The sequence below is a fragment of the Lithobates pipiens genome, unplaced genomic scaffold (assembly GCF_037356315.1).
Source record: "Lithobates pipiens isolate NorthernLeopardFrog02 unplaced genomic scaffold, aLitPip1_a1.2 Scaffold_23, whole genome shotgun sequence".
Classification (NCBI taxonomy): domain Eukaryota; kingdom Metazoa; phylum Chordata; class Amphibia; order Anura; family Ranidae; genus Lithobates; species Lithobates pipiens.
Window position 1 is genome coordinate 323004841 of NW_027507785.1, and position 25977 is coordinate 323030817.

Below are 25977 nucleotides of genomic sequence, written 5' to 3' on the forward strand. Positions count from 1 at the left end.
AATGGGCACAGATGAGGTGGCACTAATGGGCACAGATGAGGTGGCACTAATGGGCACAGATGAGGTGGCACTAATGGGCACAGATGAGGTGGCACTAATGGGCACAGATGAGGTGGCACTAATGGGCACAGATGAGGTGGCACTAATGGGCACAGATGAGGTGGCACAGATAAGGTGGAACTGGTGGGCACAGATAGCCAGTACTGACTGGCATCACTAATGGGCACAGACTGTTGGTACTTGCGGGCACTAATTGGCACAGATTGCTGGCAGTGGTGGGCAATCATTGCTGGCACTGGTGGGCACCCAATTGTAATCAGTGCCCCGATTACATACCTAGCTGTCCCCTGTGAGGAGATGCCGCTGATCAGCTCTCCTTCTCATACTCTGTCAGTGTGAGGTGAGGAGCGCCGATTACCGGCATCTCCGAGTTTAACCATGTGATCGGCTGTGTTCAATCAATCACAGAGTCACATGTTAAGAGCCGCGGTCATGGTTCTTTACACAGCTCGGGGTCGCGCCACGTTCTAGCAACACGGCGCAGCCCCGGTGACACGACAGCGGTCGTTCTGGGAAGCCATCATATGACGTCCATCCAGAACGAGAGCAGAAAGTGGTTAAGGTCACACAAGAAAAGGCAGCAGCCCAATCCCCATGAAAGCCCATCGCCACCATCACTGGGTCACTATCCACCAGAAGACATTTCTTCCTTTTGCCCACAAGAATACCCACTGAGGACCAGCGATATATCCAGTCAGTCCAGCACAGCCTCCAACACAAGCCTGTATTATATGTGACCGGTTTAAACTACAAAGAAAGAAAATAATTACCTCAATAGTGATAACATAGCGCTCAGCCAGTAACAGGAGTCTCTCTATAATGACCAGCTTAGTAGACCTAAAAGCAAAAAAATTACAGAAAATGTTTAATTCTTGTGTAAATGTCAGCTTTGTATTGCTCACAGGAGAGAGCTTGCAGAGCTATGGACACAGGGAGCAGACTTACCTGTAAGGTGACTGCACCGAGGTGGCCACCGATGGCATGGCGGTTGCGGTGAGCATTTTTGTAGCTCTGGTGACGGCGTGGGTCAGGGTGGGGCCTCCAAGTGCAGAACTTGCAGCCTGCAGATCGATAGAAGATATAAACAGGTCAGTAAAATGATAGAAGCTTTCAACTAACATCTACCCACCTGCACAAATGCCCCCCCCCCCATTACGACTCGCTGATGGGCTCCGGTAACTGAGGTGCTCTTAGAGGAAGGTAGCTGTAATCTGTCTTTAATGTCTTTTTCTTTTATACCTTATGGACCCTCATACAGAGCTCCATCAATAGCATATGTACACTGAAATGCTTGAGGGGAGATTAAAAATAAAAAGAGACCTATTGCCATTTAACCACCTCAATACCGGGCACTTTTACCCCCTTCCTGCCCAGGCCAATTTTTAAGCTTTCATAGTTATAGCAGAGCTGCACGATTAATTGTCAACAATCATTAACGCAATTTTATCCCCATTGCGATCTTGCCCGATTCTTTCTATGCAGAGAATTCTCTCTGCTCTGCTAATGCCACAGCAGTCAAAAGAAAGGGGAAAAAAAAACAGGCAGTCTGCCAAGAATCACAACACTCTTTAGCAATGGAACTTAAGTATAAACATTGTAACAATTTGTCCTTTAGATCAATCAAATACACTTTGGTGTGTAAATGAGGGAAGTTTAACCACTTTAACACTAAACCTTTTTTCTGACATTTGTTGGTTTCAAGTTAAAATCATTTTTTTTTTTGGCTGGAAAATTACTTAGAAATTTTATAATATAAATATATAAATGGGGTTCTTTTTCTTTTTAGTAGAGACCCTAGAGAATAAAATGGTAGTTGTTGCAATATTTTAGGTCACACTGTATTTGTGCAGCTGTCGTTCAAATGCAATTTTTTTTTTTAACCACTTCCCGACCAGCGCACGACGATGTACGTCGACAGAATGGCACGGGCAGGCATATTGGCGTACAGGTACGTCCAATATTCAATGCCGCCCTGCGCTGGTCGGGACCCCCGTGAGTCAGGTCGCGGGACCCGCAGACTCGATCGCCGCGGGCATCCCCGCGATCGTCTCACGGAGCGGCCAAATGGAGGAAATGCTGTCAACATTTCTCCATTCTGCCTAGCAACTAGTGACGCTGATCTCTGCTCCATGTGATTGGAGCAGAGATCAGTGTACACTAAATTAAAGCCCAACCCCCCCACAGTTAGTAACACACCCCTAGGAACACTTAACCCCTACACTGCCACCCACTAGTTAACCCTTTCACTGCCAGTGTCATTTACACAGGAATCACTGCATTTATATAGCACTGATTACTGTATAAATGACAATGGTCCCAAAAATGTGTCAAAAATGTTCGATGGGTCCCCCACAATGTCGCAGTCACAATAAAAATCGCAGATCGCCACCATTACTAGTAAAAAAAAAAATAATAAAAAACTATTAATAAAAATGCTATAAAACTATCCCTATTTTGTAAACGCTATAACTTTTGCGCAAACCAATCAATAATCGCTTATTGCGATTTTTTTTACCAAAAATATGTAGAAGAATACGTATCGGCCTAAACTGAGGGAAAAAAATGTTTTTTATATATTTTTGAGGGATATTTATTATAACAAAAAGTAAAAAATAATGCGTTTTTTTCAAAATTGCCGCTCTATTTTTGTGTATAGCGCAAAAAAATAAAAATCGCAGAGGTGATCAAATACCACCAAAAGAGAGCTCTATTTGTGGGGAAAAAAAAGGACGTCAATTTTGTTTGGGAGCCACGTCGCACGACCGCGCAATTGTCAGTTAAAGCGACGCAGTGCCGAATCGCAAAAAGTGGTCTGGTCTTTGACCAGCAAAATGGTCCGGTCTGCAAGTGGTTAATGAATTTTAAAAAAAATAACCAGTAACATTAGCCCAATGTATAATATGAAAGATTTTACACTGAGAACCACAATCAAGCAAAAAAAAAAAAAAAAAAGGGGGGGATTCTCATTTTGCCCAGAATCGTGCAGCTCTATTACATAGACAAACCTACACCCACAGTTGATCCAGAGGGAAAAAAGATAAAAATAAATAAAAAAACAGCAAAGCATGATCCAATTTGCTACAGCAGGAAAAAAAAATCCTTCCTGATCTCCCAAGAGAGCCAATCGGATTTTTCCCTGGCTCAACTTTATATATAATAAATATCAATTATATTATGTACATTTAGGAAATACAGGTCTTTTTTAAAGCAACCTACTGAGCTGGCCAGAACCACCTCTGCAGGGAGTCTATTCCACATTTTCACAGCTCTTACTGTGAAGAAACCTTTTCGTATTTAGAGATGAAATCTTTTTTTCCTCTAGACGTAAAGAATGCCCCCTTGTCCTCTGTGATGACCTTAAAGCGAATAACTCAACACTAAGATCGCTATATGGACCCCGTATATATTTACACATGGTGATCATATCGGCCCTTAATTTACTCTTCTCAAGAGAATAGATTCAGTTCTTCTTTCAGTGTTGTCGCATTTTGTATGACAATTGCGCTGTCATGTAACACTGTACCCATAGGAAATTTGTATCATTTTGAATTAAATACCGCCTTCTTTTGGTGGTATTTAATCCCCACTGGGATTTTTATTTTTTGGTAAATAATAAAGACCAAAACGTAAAAAAAAAATACAAAAAAAAAATAAAAGTTTTTCATAGTCTGTTATAAAATTTTGCTAATAAATGTTTCTTCTGCACCGATGGGGCACCAACAAGGCTTGCATCGATCAGCTCTGACAAGGCTTGCATTGACGGACAATGATTGGGCATGCACTGAGGGACACTAATGGGGCTGCACTGATGATGAAGACACTGCATTGATAATGGGGCACCGACGAAGCTTGCACCGATGGGCTCTGACAAGGCTTGCATTGACGGACAATGATTGGGCTTGCACTGAGGGGCACTAATGGGGCTGCACTGATGATGAAGACACTGATGGCACTGCATTGATAAGGGGGCACCGACGAGGCTTGCACCGACGGGCTCTGACAAGGCTTGCACTGAGGGGCATTAATGGGGCTGCATTGATAATGAAAGCACTGATGGCCCTAATGGGGCACCAACAAGGCTTGCACCGACGGGCTCTGACAGGACTTGCATTGGCGGACGATGGGGCTTGCACTGAGGTGCACTAATAGGGCTGCATTGATAATGAAGACACGGATGGCACTAATGTCACTGCATTGATAATGGGGCACCAACAGGGCTTGCACCGACAGGCTCTGACAAGGCTTGCATTGACGGACAATGATTGGGCTTGCACTGAGGGGCACTAATGGGGCTGCACTGATGATGAAGACACTGATGGCACTGCATTGATAAGGGGGCACCGACGAGGCTTGCACCGACGGGCTCTGACAAGGCTTGCACTGAGGGGCATTAATAGGGCTGCATTGATAATGAAAGCACTGATGGCACTAATGGGGCACCAACAAGGCTTGCACCGACAGCTCTGACAGGGCTTGCATTGACGGACGATGGGGCTTGCACTGAGGGGCACTAATGGGGCTGCATTGATAATGAAGACACTGATGGCACTAATGTCACTGCATTGATAATGGGGCACGGACAGGGCTTGCACCGACAGGCTCTGACAAGGCTTGCATTGACGAAAAATGATGGGGCTTGCACTGAGGGGCACTAATAAGGCTGCTTCGATAATGAAAGCCCTGATGGCACTGTATTGATATTGGGGCACCAACGAGGCTTGCACCAACGGACTCTGACAAGGCTTGCACTGAGGGGCACTAATGGAGCTGCATTGATAATGAAGGCACTGATGGCACTAATGGGGCACTAACCTGGCTTGTACCGACAGGCTCTGACAAGGCTTGCATTGACGGACAATGATGGGGCTGCATTGATAATGAAGGCCCTGATTATCAGTGCAAATGCTGTACTCTCTGTGCCCTGATAGAGCGGCTCTGCTTTTCCCCACAAGCAGTCTCGGTCTGAGGAAAGGAGAGTCGATAACCGGCAAATCTTTTTACGTGACCAGCTGTGACTGGACATAGCTGATCACATGATAAAGGGCCACTGCGATTGCCTCTTTACCCTGCGTGATTCGCTCTATCCCAGGGACACAGCAATCAAAGACACTTCCCCATAATCATAGCATTCTTACCTCTAATCTAGTGTAGCAATCTGCAATAAATTTCTTGTGCAAAGAAACTGAATCCTGCATAGGGGAAATAAAAATAAAAAACAGCTTTTATTAACATTACGAATACCAAACTTGAAACACAGACTTTGTTGCCCCCAATTCAAATCCTTCTAGGGAGGGTTAGAAAAATAGGAAAGAAATTTGATTGGTTGTAAGAGGCAGACGAGACATTTTTATACTCTGATCTGTGGGCTGGCACTTACTTTCTTCAGCCTGGGGTTCAGATTGATGTAGCTATAGTTGATTATCAGCTGTATTGCTTCATTGGCAATCTCTTCATCCGGAGATTCGACTGCAACTTTCCATATGAAATCCATTCCAATTAACTCCAACTTCTCCACGTGCTTCCAGGAGGAGGAGAGAAAACGAGTCGTTGAATTTAATCTTATGTGAAGTCACTCAATATAAAGCAACAAAGAAGAAAACCTAATGCAGCAGGCACGGTTGAAACCCCTAGGGGTCTATTATAGACAGACCAAAAGATTTAGTATAAAAAGTATACATTGTATTGAATGTAACAATAATGTGCATATAGATCAATAAATAAAAATATCCGAAACCCCTTGGAACAGTTGTATGAAGAAAATCTCAAGGGGTGTAAATACTTTTTCAAGGCACTATAACATATTTATTATTGGGAAAAAAAAAAAAGGTTTCTAATAACTTTAATCCTGCATTTCATCCTTCAGACTGACAGAAGGAGCAGTATAAAAGTGAGCAATTGACTCATGTAACCAACAAAACAGGAACTTTTTGGCAAACAATACTCACCAGCTGAGTACCTTGCCTCTTCAACCGATGATCGCAAAGATTTACATTTTCAAAAAAGGTTTTAAAGAGGCTGAAACCTGAAAAGTGACGTACAAAAAATAAATCAACATCCAAATCATTGCTTAGATATCCTATGTCCCATCCTCCCGTTCAAAGCCCCAGTTAACACTTATCTTGTCGTTGAAGTGTATAACTGGGCACATGGCCGTCTTTAAGGCAGGTCAAAAGGGGCAGCTGCCCCGGGCCCTGTCATTGTTGTGGGGCCCAAATCAGCTGCCTCATACTTGCCAACTATCCCAATTTAAATTCCCTTGTCCTTCCGAGATTTAGTCATGTGCTGTGTCCCAGTATCTCAGTGTGAAGTGCTGGTACTAATGCTGCTCAGCTCTGCCTTATTGTTGTGTACAGGTGACTCACCTGCAGACCCTGTGTTTACATGTAAATAAATGCAATTCATATGTAAATAAAGGTAGCATTCATATGTAGATTAGAGATGGAGATGATGTGCTGTAACCTCTAGCAATCAATCAGTGAGCAGTAATACTGTACAGTAATCTCTAGCAACCAATTAAGCAGAAATAATTTGCTGTACCCTCTAGCAACTAATCAGTGAGCCGTAATGTGCGCTGTAACCTCTAGCAATCAGTCAGTAAGCAGTAATGATATGCTGTATCCGCTGGCAACCAATTGTAACCGCTGCCTGATTTGATGAAGTAATCCGATTTTAAGTCTAGCTGCTCTTTATTGTATGTGTCAGAGCAGGTGGAGAGTCAAAAATTGCATTGGGGGAGGGGGGTCCCCCAAGAAATTTTTTGCCCAGGGTCCAATCAATATTAAAGACGGCCCCTGCCTGGGCAAGATCATAAGACACAAATTCAGATTCGGTGCATCTCCACAATACATGCACATTTATCTGAGCTCTCCCTCTTTACAAAGGCTGCAAGTAAAGAACATTTCCTGTTGATTTTGCCAGAAATCCAGTGATCTCCCCACTTCCTATAGTGAGCAGACAATGCTGAAATCCCAAGCAGTGTAGTGAGCCCTGCCTAGCTTTTGCAAGCTGGTCTACAGAGCACCCCTCCCTCCCATCTGCATAAGGGGTGTTTCTGTAGACCGCCAGAGCATAACCGGCCAAAGGTTGCCAACACTGCTCGGTATTTTAGCACTGCAGAGTTGTAAGCTAACCGCAGTAATTAAGGTGCCCGGTGGATTTCTAGCATACCAACAGGAATATGTACTGGCACCATATTTAGCGATAAACCATAAGAAAATGGGCATGCTGCGATGTACTGAATTTTGTTTTTGCCCAAAGTGCATCAGGAAAGTATTCACAGCGATTCACTTTTTCCACATTTTATGTTACAGCTTTATTCCAAAATGGATTAAATTAAACCCCTTCCCGCCGAGCGTACGCAGATGTGCGTACTCGGCTTCCGGGGGTTATACCGGGATGATGCCCGCACCTGCAGGCATCATCCCGGTACCGTTTTTTTCAGCGGGCGACTGGCTATCCAGCCATAACAACCGCCGCTGTTACCGGTGCTCCCGCTCGATCGGCAGCACCGATTCCACTTCCGATGCCTCCGGCTGCTGGGGAGGGACTGGAATGAAGCCGTAATCGGCTTCGTTCCAGTCTCCTCACAGTAAACACGGAAGCGGTGTCATGATGTCACTTCCCATTTACTCGACTGCCAATGGCGCCGGTTTTAAAAAAAATATACGGTATTCAGAATCGCAGTTTTCGGTGATCTGAATACATTGAAGTGTAAAGGAGGGGTGGGGGGTCCTTTAGACCCCCGATCCCGCCATAAAGAGTACCTGTCACCACCTATTACTGTCACAAGGGATGTTTACATTCCTTGTGACAGCAATAAAAGTGATCAAATTTTTATTTTATTTTTTAAAACAAATTTAGTCATTTTAAAATAAATAAAAAAATTTTTTTTAAAGCGCCCGCTGTCCCTGCGAAGCAAAGAAAACGCATATGGAAGTCGCGCCCGCGTATGTAAACGGTGTTCAAATCACACGTGAGGTATCGCCGCGAACATCAGAGCGAGAGCAATAATTCTAGCACTAGACCTCCTCTGTAACGCTAACCTGGTAAATAATTTTTTTTTTAAAGCGTTGCCTATTGAGATTTTTAGGTACCGTACTTTGTCGTCAATCCACGAGTGCGCGCAATTATAAAGTGTGACATGTTTGGTATCTATTTACTCGGCGTAACATTATCTTTCACATTATGCAAAAAAATTGGGCTAATTTTACTGTTTTTTTTTTTTTTAAATTCATGAAAGAGTTCCCTTTTCCCAAAAAGTTGCGTTTAAAACACCGCTGCGCAAATACCGTGTGACATAAAATATTGCAACAATCGCCGTTTTATTCTGTAGAGTCTCTGCTAAAAAATTATATATATATATATATATATATATATATATATATATATATATATATAACGTTTGGGGGTTCCAAGTAATTTCCTAGCAAAAAATATGGATTTTAACTTGTAAACACCAAATTTCAAAAATGGGCTTAGTCATGAAAGGGTTAATTTTTTAAAACTCTACAATATTTATGATAACGTGAAAAATTTATTTTAAATTTTTGCAAATTTATATAAAAAAAAAAAAAAAACCCAAGTATCACAGCCTTTGCTCAATACTTTGGTGAAGCTCCTTTGGCACCAATTACAGCCTCAAGTCTTTTTTGAGTATGATGCTACAAGCTTGGCACACCTATTTTTGGGCAGTTTCTCCCATTCTTCTTTGCAGGACCTCTCAAGCTCCATCAGGTTGGATGTGGGAACGTCGGTGCACAGCCATCTTCAGATCTCTCCAGAGACGTTCAATCGGGTTCAAGTCTGGGCTCTGGCTGGGCCAGTTTAAGGACATTCACAGAGTTGTCCGGTAGCCACTCCTTTCTTATCTTGGCTGTGTGCTTAGGGTCGTTGTCCTGTTGGAAGATGAACCTTCACCCCAGTCTGAGATCTCGGGCAGGTTTTCAAGGATGTCTCTGTACATTGCTGCATTCATTTTTCCCTCTATCCTGACTAGTCTTCCATTTCATGCCACTGAAAAAACATCCCCACAGCATCATGCTGCCACCGCCATGCTTCACTGTAAGGGATGGTATTGGCCAGGGGATGAGCGGTGCCTGGTTTACTCCAGACATGACGCTTGCTATTCAGGACAAAGAGTTCAATCTTTGTTTCATCAGACCAGAGAATTTTGTTTCTCATGGTCCGAGAGTCCCTTAGGCACCTTTTGGTAAACTCCAGGTGGGCTGTCATGTGCCTTTTACTGAGGAGTGGCTCTTGTCTGGCCACTCTAGTTGTTCTTCTGAAAGGTTCTCCTCTCTTCACCGAGAAACGTTGGAGCTCTGTCAGAGTGACCATTGGGTTCTTGGTCACCTCCCTGACTAAGGCCCTTTTCCCCCCGATCGCTTAGTTAGCCCAGATGGTCCCCTCTAGGAAGAGTTTTGGTGGTTCTAAACTTCTTCCATTCATGGATGATGGAGGCCACTGTGCTCATTGGGACCTTCAATGCTTCAGAAATGTTTCTGTACCCTTCCCCAGATCTGTGCCTCCATACAATCCTGTCTCGGAGGTCTACAGACAATTCCTTGGACTTCATGGCTTGGTTTGTGCTCTGACATACACTGATAACTGTGAGACCTTCTATAGACGGGTGTGTGCCTTTCCAAATCATTACCACTCAACTGAATTTACCACAGGTGACTCCAATAATCAAGTTGTAGAAACTTCTCAAGGGTGATCAGTGGAAACAGGAGGGACCTGAGCTCAATTTTGAGTGTCATGGCAAAGGATGTGATACTTATGTACCTGGCAGCATTTTTTTTTTTTTAATTTGTAAAGATTTCAAACAAACTTCTTTCACGTTGTCATTATGGGGTATTGTTTGTAGAATTTTGAGGAAAATAATGAATTGAATCCATTTTGGAATAAGGCTGTAACATAACAAAATGTGGAAAAAATGAAGCGCTGTGAATACTTTCCGGATGCACTGTATACTTCAAATCGGAGCTTTATTTTTTTCCCCCCACCTTTACTGCAGTGGAGTCCTAATTTCACTTTTCTCTTTGTGCATTACAGCTCCATGTTCTGCATGCAGGTCATCTTGGTGTACCCTCCTCCAACAATAGCTTTGAGGAACTTCCTGCTAAGTGACACCGATCCTCAGCAGCCCTTTCCTGTCGCAACCAGCTGTCACTCTCAGTACTACTGGGCTGGTGTAATGACACAGCTGTCGCAGCCAGCGCCCTTTTCTATTGGCCCAAACAGTGCAGCAGACACGCATAAAGCAGCTACAACCACCCAGACCTCTGGGGCATGTAGTCCCTGCGCTGCTGCTCCTTGCCTACCACCATACCACATGAAAAAAAAAAAGGGACTGGAGTGGTCATAACTGCTACATTACATAATTTAAAGCTGAATTTCAGGAATTCAGCCACTTGTGTTAAGTCCAAGGAGCTGCGTGACATCTCCTGGGCCTATTATTTACATCTGACAGGTTTACTGCTCTGCTGACAGACACTCGGGGGATCTGAAAGGAGAGAAGCACACACAGGAGTTATGCCCACCCCTCCCCACTCTGCTTCCCATTCACAGAAGCCTTTGTATTTTATTTTGTGAATGTGTTCAGGAGGGGAGGGCACAGCAGCTGCAACGACCTTCCTGCTCAAGAGATGTAGAGCTCTAAAAGGATCAGTGTGGCTCCCCCCGGGATTTACAGCGATAACTACCTTCTGGGGAATACTATAAAGGTCAGATATAAACAGAGCTAAGCCCAGGAGGTATCATGCACCTCTCTGCATACAACCTTTATTGTGCCTTAATGCAATGGGCAGGGGCCCCAAATCACCCCAGAGATGCTGCTTCCAGGACTTTTTCTAACTGCAAGCGCACCGCCCCAGTGTGAAAGTACCCATTCAAATGAATGGGAGGCAGCTTTCAGGAGCTTTACAGGTAATATTTCTAGCACAAAAACACTTGAAAAATGCCTCAGTGTGAAAGGGGTCTTAAGATAAATGAAGAGCGCACATAATTCAGGGGTAAGTGAGGGTAATTACTTTGATTCTTGGGAGTTCTGCTTAAAGAGGAGGCCCACCTAAAAAAAAAAAAAAAAAAAAAAAAAAAAAAAAAAATTAAAAGCCAGCAGCTACAAATACTGCAGCTGCTGACTTTTAATAAATGGACACTTGCCTGTCCCAGGGTCCAGCGATGTCGGCAGAAGTATCCGAGCAATCGCTTGGCTCTCGGGTGCTTCCACTGCCATTCTCATTAAGGGAATCAGGAAGTGAAGCGTTGCGGCTTCACTTCCCGGGTTCCCTAGTGCGCATGCGCGAGTGGCGCTGCGGGTCGTAAGTGGTCCCCGCTATCTCCTGGGACCTGTGTGTTTCCCAGGAGACAGCGGGAAGGGGGGGGGGATGCGGAAAGGGGCGCGACTCCCGTGGGAGTCTATTCCCGGAAGTGGGTGCAGATACCTGTATTAGTCAGGTATCTGCAACCCCCTCCCCCTGAATAGTGCCAATTGTGGCACCGGAGGAGGGGGGAGGAATCACTTTTCGGTGGAACTCCGCTTTACATACAGTGCCTTGCGAAAGTATTTGGCCCCCTTGAACTTTTCAACCTTTTGCCACATTTCAGGCTTCAAACATAAAGATATAAAATGTTAATTTTTTGTGAAGAATCACCAACAAGTGGGACACAATTGTGAAGTGGAACGAAATCTATTGGATTTTTTAAACTTTTTTAGCAAATAAAAAACTGAAAAGTGGTGCGTGCAAAATTATTCGGCCCCTTTACTTTCAGTGCAGCAAACTCACTCCAGAAGTTCAGCGAGGATTAGTGATGGACGAACTTCCGACGGGACGTTTCGCGAACGCGAAACGCGAACGGACACAAACGTTCGCGAAAACGACCGTTCGCCGCGGGCTCCATTGACTTCAATGGGAGGCGAATTTCGCAAACCTTTAGGTCGAATTTGCGGCCACGGGGTAATTATTAGGGGGTAGCACGTAGTCCCACCACCTGGACAATAGCATAATACATGTATGAGGTGAATTTGGGATCGATAACTACAAGCATTTTTTTTTTATTTGGGAAATTGTTCTGACAATTCAGGACTATGGAGCTAATGAAGGCAATGGAGGAGAGGGAAGGTCAGGGACCAGGGTAGGCAAACAAGAGGGTGCAGGAGATACAGAGCACTGACAGCAGCACCGTAATACAGAGCACTGACATCAGCACCGTGACATACAGCGCTGACAGCAGCTCCGTGACATACAGCGCTGACAGCAGCTCCGTGACATACAGCGCTGACAGCAGCTCCGTGACATACAGCGCTGACAGCAGCACCGTGACATACAGCGCTGACAGCAGCTCCGTGACATACAGCGCTGACAGCAGCTCCGTGACATACAGCACTGACAGCAGCTCCGTGACATACAGCACTGACAGCAGCTCCGTGACATACAGCGCTGACAGCAGCTCCGTGACATACAGCGCTGACAGCAGCACCGTGACATACAGCGCTGACAGCAGCTCCGTGACATACAGCGCTGACAGCAGCTCCGTGACATACAGCGCTGACAGCAGCTCCGTGACATACAGCGCTGACAGCAGCTCCGTGACATACAGCGCTGACAGCAGCTCCGTGACATACAGCGCTGACAGCAGCTCCGTGACATACAGCGCTGACAGCAGCTCCGTGACATACAGCGCTGACAGCAGCTCCGTGACATACAGCGCTGACAGCAGCTCCGTGACATACAGCGCTGACAGCAGCTCCGTGACATACAGCGCTGACAGCAGCTCCGTGACATACAGCGCTGACAGCAGCTCCGTGACATACAGCGCTGACAGCAGCACCGTAAGCAGCCCCAGGAGGAAGTCAGCACAGCACAGGGATGGTGTGATCCCCTCATAATAAGAACCCCCAGGAGGAAGTCAGCACAGCACAGGGATGGTGGGAGCCCCTCATAATAAGAACACCCAGGAGGAAGTCAGCACAGCACAGGGATGGTGGGAACCCCTCATAATAAGCAGCCCCAGTAGAAATATGACACCACTCAACCTCTTCAAAGAGGAGGGTAGGGGCATATAGTACGGTGTGCTTTTTTGGGTCAGGGAAGTGAGCCAAATGAATTAAGAAGGTCTGTGTGCTTGATTCCAAAAATTGTTTATAGACATATACATGGTCTACTGATCACATGTGTTGAATTCCTCCGAGATCCATGCCTCATTCATTTTTAGAAATGTGAGGTAGTTAACACTGTGGTGAGCTAGGCGAGTACGCTTATCGGTCACAATCCCCCCTGCTGCGCTGAACGTCCTTTCGGACAGGACACTGGATGAGGGGCAAGCCAACAGTTCGATTGCAAATTGGGCAAGCTCTGGCCAGAGGTCAAGCCTGCCCACCCAGTAGTCTAGGGGTTCATCACTCCTCAGAGCGTCCACATCAGCCGTTAACCCAATGTAGTCGGACACCTGACGGTCTAGGCGTTCCCTGATGCTGGATCCGGATGACACCTGTCGATGGGTCGGCTGAAAGAATGACCTCATATCCGAAGTCACCAACACATCTTCAAACCGGCCTCTTCTTGCAGGCGCTGTTGGATTGGTACCCGCAAATCCTTCTCTGGGAGTGGGAATTGCTCCTCTGCCAGCGCACGCAAAAGCAGAATGCAGCATTTCTCGAAGCAAGGCCTGGAAGTGCTGCATTCTGACAGCCCTCTGCGACGGCGGTAACATTTCCGCCATTTTGTGTTTGTACCGGGGGTCTAAGTACGTTGCCACCCAGTACTGGTCCTTGACCCTCATGCTTTTTATACGGGGGTCCCTATTAAAACACTGGAGCATGAAGGCCCCCATTTGCACTAAAGTGGAAGCGGTGTGGTGGCCTGGCTCCTGCTCATCATCCAGGATAATGTCGTCCTCTTCATTCTCCTCTCCCCATCCTCGCACAACAGGGATCCCAGAAAGGTTTAAAGCATGCTCTTCTTGCTCCTGCTCATCCGCCCCGGCACCATCCTCCTCTGACTCCTCATCAGACTCCTGTTGTTGACTTGTCTCAGATAGAGTAGCCCCCCCTGGGAATTCATCCAGCATTGCGACTTCCTCATCTTCCCGCTCCTGCTCCTCCACAGCCTGATCAATGACACGACGCAATGCACGCTCCAGAAAGAAGGCATAAGGTACCATGTCACTGATGGCGCCATGGCTGCGACTGACCAGTTTGGTGATCTCCTCAAATGGCCGCAGAAGTCTGCATGTGTCGCGCATGAGCAGCCACTGGCGCGGTGAAAAAAAACCCAGCTCCCCAGAACCGTTTCTTTCGCAGAGTTCATACAGGTAGACGTTAACTGCACGTTTCTGCTGGAGCAGCCTATCAAGCATATAGAAGGTTGAGTTCCATCGCGTCGGGCAATCGCAAATAAGACGTCTGACCGGCAGATGGTGTCGCCGCTGAATGTCAGCAAGGCGAGCCATGGCCGTGTAAGATCTTCTGAAATGAGCCGAGATTTTCCTTGCCTGCCGCAAGATGTCCTGGACCCCAGGGTATTTGACAAGGAATCGCTGCACGACCAAGTTTAAGACGTGTGCCATGCACGGCACGTGCGTGATTTTGCCCTGTTTCAATGCGCTAAGCAGATTGGCACCGTTGTCACACACCACTTTACCAACTGTCAAATTGAGCGGTGTTAGCCACTCATCTGCCTGTGAACGCAAAGCTGAAAGGAGTGCCGGGCCAGTGTGGCTCTTTGCTTCCAGGCACAACAGACGCAGCACGGCATGGCAACGTCTCACCTGGCATGTGGAATAGGTTCTGGGGAGCTTGGGCGGTGCAGTGGAAGAGACGCTAGCAGCGGAAAAGGAGGAGGCAGCTGAGGAGGAGAGGGAGGAGGATGGAGTAGGAGGAGGAGAAGAAGAGTCAGGCCTGCATGCAATCCGTGGCGGTAAAACCAAATCTACACGGGTGCCACGGGTTACATGCTTGACGGCCGTCAGAAGGTTCACCCAGTGGGCAGTAAAACTGATATACCTTCCCTGCCCGTGTTTGCTAGACCACGTGTCTGTGGTCAGATGTATCTTGGCACCGACACTGTGTGCCAGAGATACATTCACTTGCCGCTGAACATGGCCATATAGCTCTGGGATGCCCTTCTCTGAGAAATACTTCCTTCCTGGGACCTTCCATTGTGGTGTTCCAATGGCCACAAATTTGCGAAAGGCCTCCGAGTCCACCAGTTTATATGGCAGTAGTTGGCGGGCTATGAGTTCTGACAAGCCAGCCGCCAACCGTTGGGCAAGAGGGTTATCCGGCGTCATCATTTTTTTACGCTCAAACATTAGGCCCACGGAAGCCTGCCTTTTTGCAGAAAAATGTGAGCTTGGCGTGATGGAAGGTGGAGTGGAGGACAATTGTGAGGAGAGAGGAGAAGGAGAAGTAGAAGACGAGGCTGGACGGTGAGAGCCTGCAGTGTGGCTTTGTGTGTTCCGTTGCTCCCACTGGGCTCGGTGATGGCTGCTCATGTGCCTTCTTAAGGCGGTCGTCCCTAGGTGAGTATTGGGCTTACCGCGACTAACGCGTTGACTGCAAAGATTGCAGATGGCAACGCTATTGTCAGCAGCGGACACGTTAAAAAAAGCCCACACTGCGGAGCCATGTGCCGGTGTCCTGGGAGCGCCAGATGTGACCGTACATGGTCGATGACTCGCTCCTGATACATTTGCAGTCTGCTTTGTCCCTGCTGTGCAATGTAAGTCATTGCTGCTTCTCCTCCCTATCTGCTGGTCCATATCTCCCTCTGAACTCCCCTCCTCTTCCTCTCTTGTGGGCACCCACGTGACATCACTAGACACGTCATCATCAACGTCACCTTCCCCACCGCTATAAGTAGAGTAGGCAGCAACACCGGGGACCAACCTCCTCCTTGGGCTGATCTGGGTACTGGCGTCAGACTGCTGAGTAGCGCTTGTTGCTACCTCCTCTTCCTGATCCAATACCAAGAGTGGCTGCGCATCAGAAATGTCCTCTTGATATGGATCGGAAAATAATTCCAGTGACTCAAGCGGAAGGTATGTGGTGGTGGTGGTGGTGGTCGTGTTGTTGGTGGTAGTGTCTTTGGGGGTGCACATAGCAGAGAGTGAAGAAGAGGGTGCAGATCGAGAGGATGAGGAGGGTGCAGAAGAGTAAGGCTGAGCGAGCCACTCAACCAAGTCTGGTGCATCCTTTAAAGTAATTGAACGCACCTTCTGCAACTTCCCACTTTGGCTCAAGCCTGTTGCTCCTGCCCTACCCCTACCACCCCTGCGGAAGGGCCTGCCTCTTCCTCTGCATGTCATTTTTTAAATGACCCTGTGACAAAACTCTTAGTCCCTATACCGCTGAAGGACTGCTGCAGTATAGGTGAGCGGTCAGCAGTGGTGCACGTCAACCCTATCTATTGTGGACCTATAGCGGTCCTTACAGAACAGCAGACTGTACCGCACTCAAGCCTATGTACCGTAGCACCCTATACCAAGTTACCAGTCCTTATAAGAACTTTTGTGGACCAAGCAGGTTGTGTATTAGTGTTTAGCAGACTGTACGTCAGTCCCTATACCGCTGAAGGACTGCTGCAGTATAGGGCAGCGGTCAGCAGTGGTGCACGTCAACCCTATCTATTGTGGACCGATAGCGGTCCTTACAGAACAGCAGACTGTACCGCACTCAAGCCTATGTACCGTAGCACCCTATACCAAGTTACCAGTCCTTATAAGAACTTTTGTGGAACAAGCAGGTTGTGTGTTAGTGATTAGCAGACTGTACGTCAGTCCCTATACCGCTGAAGGACTGCTGCAGTATAGGGCAGCGGTCAGCAGTGGTGCACGTCAACCCTATCTATTGTGGACCGATAGCGGTCCTTACAGAACAGCAGACTGTACCGCACTCAAGCCTATGTACCGTAGCACCCTATACCAAGTTACCAGTCCTTATAAGAACTTTTGTGGAACAAGCAGGTTGTGTGTTAGTGATTAGCAGACTGTACGTCAGTCCCTATACCGCTGAAGGACTGCTGCAGTATAGGTGAGCGGTCAGCAGTGGTGCACGTCAACCCTATCTATTGTGGACCGATAGCGGTCCTTACAGAACAGCAGACTGTACCGCACTCAAGCCTATGTACCGTAGCACCCTATACCAAGTTACCAGTCCTTATAAGAACTTTTGTGGACCAAGCAGGTTGTGTATTAGTGTTTAGCAGACTGTACGTCAGTCCCTATACCGCTGAAGGACTGCTGCAGTATAGGGCAGCGGTCAGCAGTGGTGCACGTCAACCCTATCTATTGTGGACCGATAGCGGTCCTTACAGAACAGCAGACTGTACCGCACTCAAGCCTATGTACCGTAGCACCCTATACCAAGTTACCAGTCCTTATAAGAACTTTTGTGGAACAAGCAGGTTGTGTGTTAGTGATTAGCAGACTGTACGTCAGTCCCTATACCGCTGAAGGACTGCTGCAGTATAGGTGAGCGGTCAGCAGTGGTGCACGTCAACCCTATCTATTGTGGACCGATAGCGGTCCTTACAGAACAGCAGACTGTACCGCACTCAAGCCTATGTACCGTAGCACCCTATACCAAGTTACCAGTCCTTATAAGAACTTTTGTGGAACAAGCAGGTTGTGTGTTAGTGATTAGCAGACTGTACGTCAGTCCCTATACCAATGAAGGACTGCTGCAGTATAGGGCAGCGGTCAGCAGTAGTGCACGGCAACCCTATGTATTGTGGACCGATAGCGGTCCTTACAGAACAGCAGACTGTAACGCACTCAGGCCTATGTACCGTAGCACCCTATACCAAGTTACCAGTCCTTATAAGAACTTTTGTGGACCAAGCAGGTTGTGTGTTAGTGATTAGCAGACTGTACGTCAGTCCCTATACCGCTGAAGGACTGCTGCAGTATAGGGCAGCGGTCAGCAGTGGTGCACGTCAACCCTATCTATTGTGGACCGATAGCGGTCCTTACAGAACAGCAGACTGTACCGCACTCAAGCCTATGTACCGTAGCACCCTATACCAAGTTACCAGTCCTTATAAGAACTTTTGTGGAACAAGCAGGTTGTGTGTTAGTGATTAGCAGACTGTACGTCAGTCCCTATACCGCTGAAGGACTGCTGCAGTATAGGTGAGCGGTCAGCAGTGGTGCACGTCAACCCTATCTATTGTGGACCGATAGCGGTCCTTACAGAACAGCAGACTGTACCGCACTCAAGCCTATGTACCGTAGCACCCTATACCAAGTTACCAGTCCTTATAAGAACTTTTGTGGAACAAGCAGGTTGTGTGTTAGTGATTAGCAGACTGTACGTCAGTCCCTATACCAATGAAGGACTGCTGCAGTATAGGGCAGCGGTCAGCAGTAGTGCACGGCAACCCTATGTATTGTGGACCGATAGCGGTCCTTACAGAACAGCAGACTGTAACGCACTCAGGCCTATGTACCGTAGCACCCTATACCAAGTTACCAGTCCTTATAAGAACTTTTGTGGACCAAGCAGGTTGTGTGTTAGTGATTAGCAGACTGTACGTCAGTCCCTATACCGCTGAAGGACTGCTGCAGTATAGGGCAGCGGTCAGCAGTGGTGCACGTCAACCCTATCTATTGTGGACCGATAGCGGTCCTTACAGAACAGCAGACTGTACCGCACTCAAGCCTATGTACCGTAGCACCCTATACCAAGTTACCAGTCCTTATAAGAACTTTTGTGGAACAAGCAGGTTGTGTGTTAGTGATTAGCAGACTGTACGTCAGTCCCTATACCGCTGAAGGACTGCTGCAGTATAGGTGAGCGGTCAGCAGTGGTGCACGTCAACCCTATCTATTGTGGACCGATAGCGGTCCTTACAGAACAGCAGACTGTACCGCACTCAAGCCTATGTACCGTAGCACCCTATACCAAGTTACCAGTCCTTATAAGAACTTTTGTGGAACAAGCAGGTTGTGTGTTAGTGATTAGCAGACTGTACGTCAGTCCCTATACCAATGAAGGACTGCTGCAGTATAGGGCAGCGGTCAGCAGTAGTGCACGGCAACCCTATGTATTGTGGACCGATAGCGGTCCTTACAGAACAGCAGACTGTACTGCACTCAGGCCTATGTACCGTAGCACCCTATACCAAGTTACCAGTCCTTATAAGAACTTTTGTGGACCAAGCAGGTTGTGTGTTAGTGTTTAGCAGACTGTGCGTCAGTCCCTATACCGCTGAAGGACTGCTGCAGTATAGGGCAGCGGTCAGCAGTAGTGCACGGCAACCCTATGTATTGTGGACCGATAGCGGTCCTTACAGAACAGCAGACTGTAACGCACTCAGGCCTATGTACCGTAGCACCCTATACCAAGTTACCAGTCCTTATAAGAACTTTTGTGGACCAAGCAGGTTGTGTGTTAGTGATTAGCAGACTGTACGTCAGTCCCTATACCAATGAAGGACTGCTGCAGTATAGGGCAGCGGTCAGCAGTAGTGCACGGCAACCCTATGTATTGTGGACCGATAGCGGTCCTTACAGAACAGCAGACTGTAACGCACTCAGGCCTATGTACCGTAGCACCCTATACCAAGTTACCAGTCCTTATAAGAACTTTTGTGGACCAAGCAGGTTGTGTATTAGTGTTTAGCAGACTGTGCGTCAGTCCCTATACCGCTGAAGGACTGCTGCAGTATAGGGCAGCGGTCAGCAGTAGTGCACGGCAACCCTATGTATTGTGGACCGATAGCAGTCCTTACAGAACAGCAGACTGTACTGCACTCAGGCCTATGTACCGTAGCACCCTATACCAAGTTACCAGTCCTTATAAGAACTTTTGTGGACCAAGCAGGTTGTGTGTTAGTGTTTAGCAGACTGTGCGTCAGTCCCTATACCGCTGAAGGACTGCTGCAGTATAGGGCAGCGGTCAGCAGTAGTGCACGTCAACCCTATGTATTGTGGACCGATAGCGGTCCTTACAGAACAGCAGACTGTAACGCACTCAGGCCTATGTACCGTAGCACCCTATACCAAGTTACCAGTCCTTATAAGAACTTTTGTGGACCAAGCAGGTTGTGTATTAGTGTTTAGCAGACTGTGCGTCAGTCCCTATACCGCTGAAGGACTGCTGCAGTATAGGGCAGCGGTCAGCAGTAGTGCACGGCAACCCTATCTATTGTGGACCGATAGCGGTCCTTACAGAACAGCAGACTGTACCGCACCCAAGCCTATGTACCGTAGCACCCTAGACAGACCAAGTTACCAGTCCTGATAAAGAGCTTTGTGGAACAAGTGAGTTGTGAATGATTAGCAGACTGCAGCAGAAGGGCAGCAGTCAAGTATAATATTCTTTCTATATTTGGAAGAAAGAATATTATACGTGTACAAGCCTATTACCGTACCACTGATACCAGTCCTGAAAAGAACCTTTGTGGAACTAATAGTAACAGCAAGTCTTTAAAATTATCCTCACTGCCTGACACACTGCTTCCTGCCTGTCCCTATACAAATTGGCAAAAAAGAGTAGGCTGGAACGATTAGCTGGAACAGCTCTTTTGTGGACCTGATAGTAACAGCTAATGATGATGATGATGATGATGATGAAGAAAGACTAATCTGGCTGAGCTGTCCCTAAAATAGCAGCATACAGCGCTCTGTCCCTTTATCTAAACTGACAAAAGAAACTCAGGCTGCTGACCTAACACCTATACCAGTCCTGAAAAGAACTTTTGTGTACCAAATAGCTAGCGTTTTCTCTGTCCCTACTCCACACAGGATCCTTTCCCTACAGTGACAGAAGAAAGAATGTAAAATGGCCACCGGATCGGGTGTATTTATAGGTTAGGGGGAATGTCCAAGTGTCCATGAGCTGTCATGTCTCAATTGGTTGTCCTGTAACACATGATAAACGTGTCACGAAAGGTTAAAGTTCTTGTATACATTAAACACGTAAGTCCGCCGGGGCGAACGACGGAAAAAGGCGTTCGAACCCGCGGACGGCGAAAGTCGGAAATTCGCCGCGAAACGACCGCCGGGCGAACCGTTCGGCCATCACTAGCGAGGATCTCTGAATGATCCAATGTTGTCCTAAATGACTGATGGTGATAAATAGAATCCACCTGTGTGTAATCAAGTCTCTGTATAAATGCACCTGCTCTGTGATAGTCTCAGGGTTCTGTTGAAAGCGCAGAGAGCATCATGAAGACCAAGGAACACACCAGGCAGGTCCGTAATACTGTTGTGGAGAAGTTTAAAGCCGGATTTGGATACAAAAAGATTTCCCAAGCTTTAAACATCCCAAGGAGCACTGTGCAAGCGATCATTTTGAAATGGAAGGAGTATCAGACCACTGCAAATCTACCAAGACCTGGCCGTCCCTCTAAACTTTCAGCTCAGACAAGGAGAAGACTGATCAGAGATGCAGCCAAGAGGCCCATGATCACTCTGGATGAACTGCAGAGAACTACAGCTGAGGTGGGAGAGTCTGTCCATAGGACAACAATCAGTCGTACACTGCACAAATCTGGCCTTTATGGAAGAGTGGCGAGAAGAAAGCCATTTCTCAAAGATATCCATAAAAAGTCTCGTCTAAAGTTTGCCACAAGCCACCTGGGAGACACACCAAACATGTGGAAGAAGGTGCTCTGGTCAGATGAAACCAAAATCAAACTTTTTGCCCACAATGCAAAACGATATGTTTGGCGTAAAAGCAACACAGCTCATCACCCTCAACACACCATCCCCACTGTCACACATGGTGGTGGCAGCATCATGGTTTGGGCCTGCTTTTCTTCAGCAGGGACAGGGAAGATGGTTAAAATTGAGGGGAAGATGGATGCAGCCAAATACAGGACCATTCTGGATGAAAACCTGTTGGAGTCTGCAAAAGACCTGAAACTGGGACGGAGATTTATCTTCCAACAAGACAATGATCCCAAACATACAGCAAAATCTACAAAGGAATGGTTCACAAATAAACGTATCCAGGTGTTAGAATGGCCAAGTCAAAGTCCAGACCTGAATCCAATCGAGAATAGAGGTCGACCGATATGGGTTTTTCTCTGGCCGATGCCGATATTTAGAAATCATGGCGGCCGATAGCCGATATATGATGCCGATTTTTTTGGGCCGATATGTTAGGCCGATTTTATTTTATTTCTTTATTTTTTTATACATTATTATTTTTTTTTTAATCCCCCTTGATCTAACACACCTTTCCCACTGGGGTGTTTTTCAGGCGCTTTTGGGCTAAAAATAGCGCCTGTAAAGTGCCTGCAAAATGGCTCCCCTGCAGTCTGTGTAAAAGACAGAGTGCTTTCACACTGAGGCGATGCGCTGGCAGGATCTTAAAAAAAAAAGTCCTGCAAGCGGCACGTTTGGAGTGGTGTATACCGCTCCTCCACCACTCCTGCCCATTGATATGAATGGGCACCACTGCCGAAGGGCATGCAATGCGATTTGGCAGCGGTGCTTCATGGGCGCATTTAACCTCTTCCTTGGCCGCTAGCTGGGTTATATGTGCCCCACTAGCAGCCAAATAGCACCGCTAAAATGATGGTAAAGACCGCTAAAACTTGCGTTTTACCATCAACACCTGCCCGCTCCAGTGTGAAAGCAGTCTTCATAAGTGATACAGAAAATTTCTTACATTTAAACATTTATTAAACAAAACAAACCTCCAGTTTACTTGTATGTATGATTTAGATAAAAAAAAACAAAAACCTATGTATTAAATAAAAACAGGTAGTCAAAACTTTTGGACAAAAAAAAAAAAAAAAACGGGCTAACTTTACGGTTTTTATTTTATTTTTATTTTTTAAATAGTGTATTTTTTCCCCAAAAAAATGCATTTGAAAGACCTCTGTGCAAATGCCGTGTGACATAAAATATTGGAACAAGCGCTATTTTATTCCCTAGGATCTCTGCTAAAAAAATATATATAATTTTTGGGGGTTCTAAGTGATTTTCTGGCAGAAAATACAGGATTTTTACTTGTAAGCAACAAGTGTCAGAAAAGATTTAGTCTTTAAATGGTTAAACTGAGAACTTCTACACACAGAGATGATTTCATTCATTGAAGTGTAAACATTGTATCATTTTGTTCTTTTCTTGGCAGCCTGCCCAGAGAGGAGGAAAGAGGTTTCTATGACGACTCAGGCAACTTACACTGACTTCTATTACAGAAGTCATTTCAAAGTCCTGCTGTAGTTCTAAATCGGCTTTTTATCAGCACAATCGGCCGATGCCGATTATTTAAAAAACGGCAAATATCGGCCGATATATCGGTCGACCTCTAATCGAGAATCTGTGGAAAGAGCTGAAAACTGCTGTTCACAAACGCTCTCCATCCAACCTCACTGAGCTCCAGCTGTTTTGCAAGGAAGAATGGGCAAGAATTTCAGTCTCTCGATGTGCAAAACTGATAGAGACACCCCAAGCGACTTGCAGCTGTAATCGCAGCAAAAGGTGGCTCTACAAAGTATTAACGCAAGGGGGCCGAATCATTTTGCACGCCCCACTTTTCAGTTTTTTATTAGTTAAAAAAGTTTCAAAAATCCAATAGATTTCGTTCCACTTCACAATTGTGTCCCACTTGTTGGTGATTCTTCACAAAAAATAAAAATTTTATATCTTTATGTTTGAAGCCTGAAATGTGGCGAAAGGTTGAAAAGTTCAAGGGGGCCGAATACTTTCGCAAGGCACTGTATGAAAACCCAACATCCTAACAAAGCGTGTGTCAGTGCAAAACGGGAACATCACACTTGTTAGGGTACGAAGCTAAAAAACACAACACTGGCCTCCTGTGCAGAGGGACACAAAGGGAGAACCTTACCCCCTTCTACTTTCAGCTGTGTCTCCATCCTCCAAAGCACAGGGCCCCACAAGGAACATACGGATAAAATACAATGCCAACCCAATGACAACAATGCTACAACTTGCCAATAACATGCAGTGTGCATATCATTTTGTGTTAAACTTGTATTCCTTGTTTGCAGTGATTAAAGTGCTGATCTCATACCATTCATAGTGATCTCATAGGACTCCAGCTTGAGGATTTTCTCCTTGAATAGTTGCTGTTGGACGTCGCTCTCCAGGTCATGCTGCCCCTTCGTGAACCACTCGAAACACATCTGCCAGGAAAGGAAACCAGTCACTCAGGTCTGTGCGTGTTGGGAGTTTATGGGTCAGTTTATCTTAATTAGATGGCGCCTTAGTAGAAACTTCACAGTTTACAGCAAGGTGGCTTATATACTTACCTAGGTGGATGCTGCATCTGTCCCCCCGGAGCATCTAACACCAAGAACCGAGCGATCGAACACCGCCGATTCATTCAGTTCTCATAGCTCCGTGAGCAGAGTGCTGCTGACTGTCCGCTCTCCTCCCCTTCTTCCTCTGACCTGGAAAGCAACGTCCATGATGTCACTTCCGGGTCAGCAACTAGGTGTCCCCGGGCTAGCTCAGCCAGGAAGGAATGTTTTGTGATGCGATCTGCATTGCAAAACATTCAGTGGAGTCCAAAAGGAGACATGCAGGTTCTTTTAGACCCTGCACATCTCATTAACCCCTTCCCAACCGCTGCCGACATATACGTCGGCAGAATGGCTCTCCTGCGCAGAGGGACGTACCTTTAAGAAAGGAGAGGGGGCACGCGCACACCGCGGGCTCGATGTCCGCCGGCGGCCAGCCATTGCGACAAGGAGAGGCAGGACAGTGAAATGTAAACAAGGCATTTCCCCCCGTTTGTGTTCCCTACACGCTGAGGGAAACACAGTTAACCCCTTGATCGCCCCCTAGTGTTTAACCCCTTCCCTGCCAATGACAGTCATACAGTAATCAGTGGCTATTGTTAGCTCTGATCGCTGTATAATTGTCACTGGTCCCAAAATAGTGTCAAAAGTGTCCAATCTGTCCGCCGCAATACCGATAAAAATCGGAGATCACTGCCATTACTGGTAAAAAAAAAAAAAAAAAAAAAATGCCATGTTCCCTATTTTGTAGATGTTTTTTTTTTTATATATACACTTATTGCGATTTTTTTTTACTAAAAATATGTAGAAGAATATATATCGGCCTAAACTGATGAAGACTTTTTTTTGGGGATATTTATTATATATAGCAGTGATTTTATTATATATATAGCAAAAACTAAAAAACATAGCTTTTTTTTTTTTTCAAAATGGTTGCTCTTTTTTTGTTTATAGCGCAAAATATAAAAACCGCAGAGGTGAGCAAATACCACCAAAACAAAGCTCTATTTGTGGGGGGAAAAAAAAAGGACATCAATTCCGTTTGGGTATGTGTTGCACGATTGCGCAATTGTCAGTTAAAGCGACGCAGTGCCAAATAGCAAAAAATGGCCTGGTCATTAAGGGGGTAAAATCTTCCAGGGCTGAAGTGCTTAAAGAGAACCTGTCACTAAAAATCTTTATTTTTTTTTTTTTTTGTTTTGCAAAAAATTTAAGTTGCACCCCAAGCACATAAAATCCCCCCACCTCCACATATATGCATGTGCGAACGTGAACAATGCGAGGGGGGTGCCTACCCATGAAAACGTTGATTGTGATACACGTTACATATCGCCACTCACGCCGGAATAACAGCAATAATTCTAGCACCAGACCTACTCCGTAACACTAAACTGATATCTCTTAGTGGGCTTTTGAAGTGTTGCCTATGGGAAAATATAGGATACTGAAGTTGTCACCACAATTTTAAGGCCTGTTGGGTATCAATTTTTTTTGGCGCAACCTCATAATTTTACCAAAAAAAGGGAGTAATTTATTGCGTTTGTTCATCAATAAATTCACTTTAGGTTGTTTTTTTTTTTTTTTTACTGAAATTTAGCATTTTCTAGACCTTTGGGGGAATATCGTGTGACATAAAAAAAATTGGAACTACCACTATTTTATTCTCTAGGGTGTCTGCGTGCATAAAATATATAAC

At 46.1% G+C, this 25977-nt stretch overlaps 1 protein-coding gene across 1 annotated transcript in view; it reads right to left on the bottom strand.

The window, feature by feature from the left end:
* USP24 (ubiquitin specific peptidase 24) overlaps positions 1–25977 on the bottom strand; it is a gene marked incomplete in the record, with an annotated part of 216339 nt that overhangs the window by 81476 nt on the left and 108886 nt on the right. Inside the window, 6 exon segments of the mRNA XM_077450643.1 lie at positions 831–897; positions 1006–1121; positions 5196–5249; positions 5438–5578; positions 6006–6082; positions 24053–24164. Of these exon segments, the coding sequence (XP_077306769.1) occupies positions 831–897; positions 1006–1121; positions 5196–5249; positions 5438–5578; positions 6006–6082; positions 24053–24164 (567 nt within the window).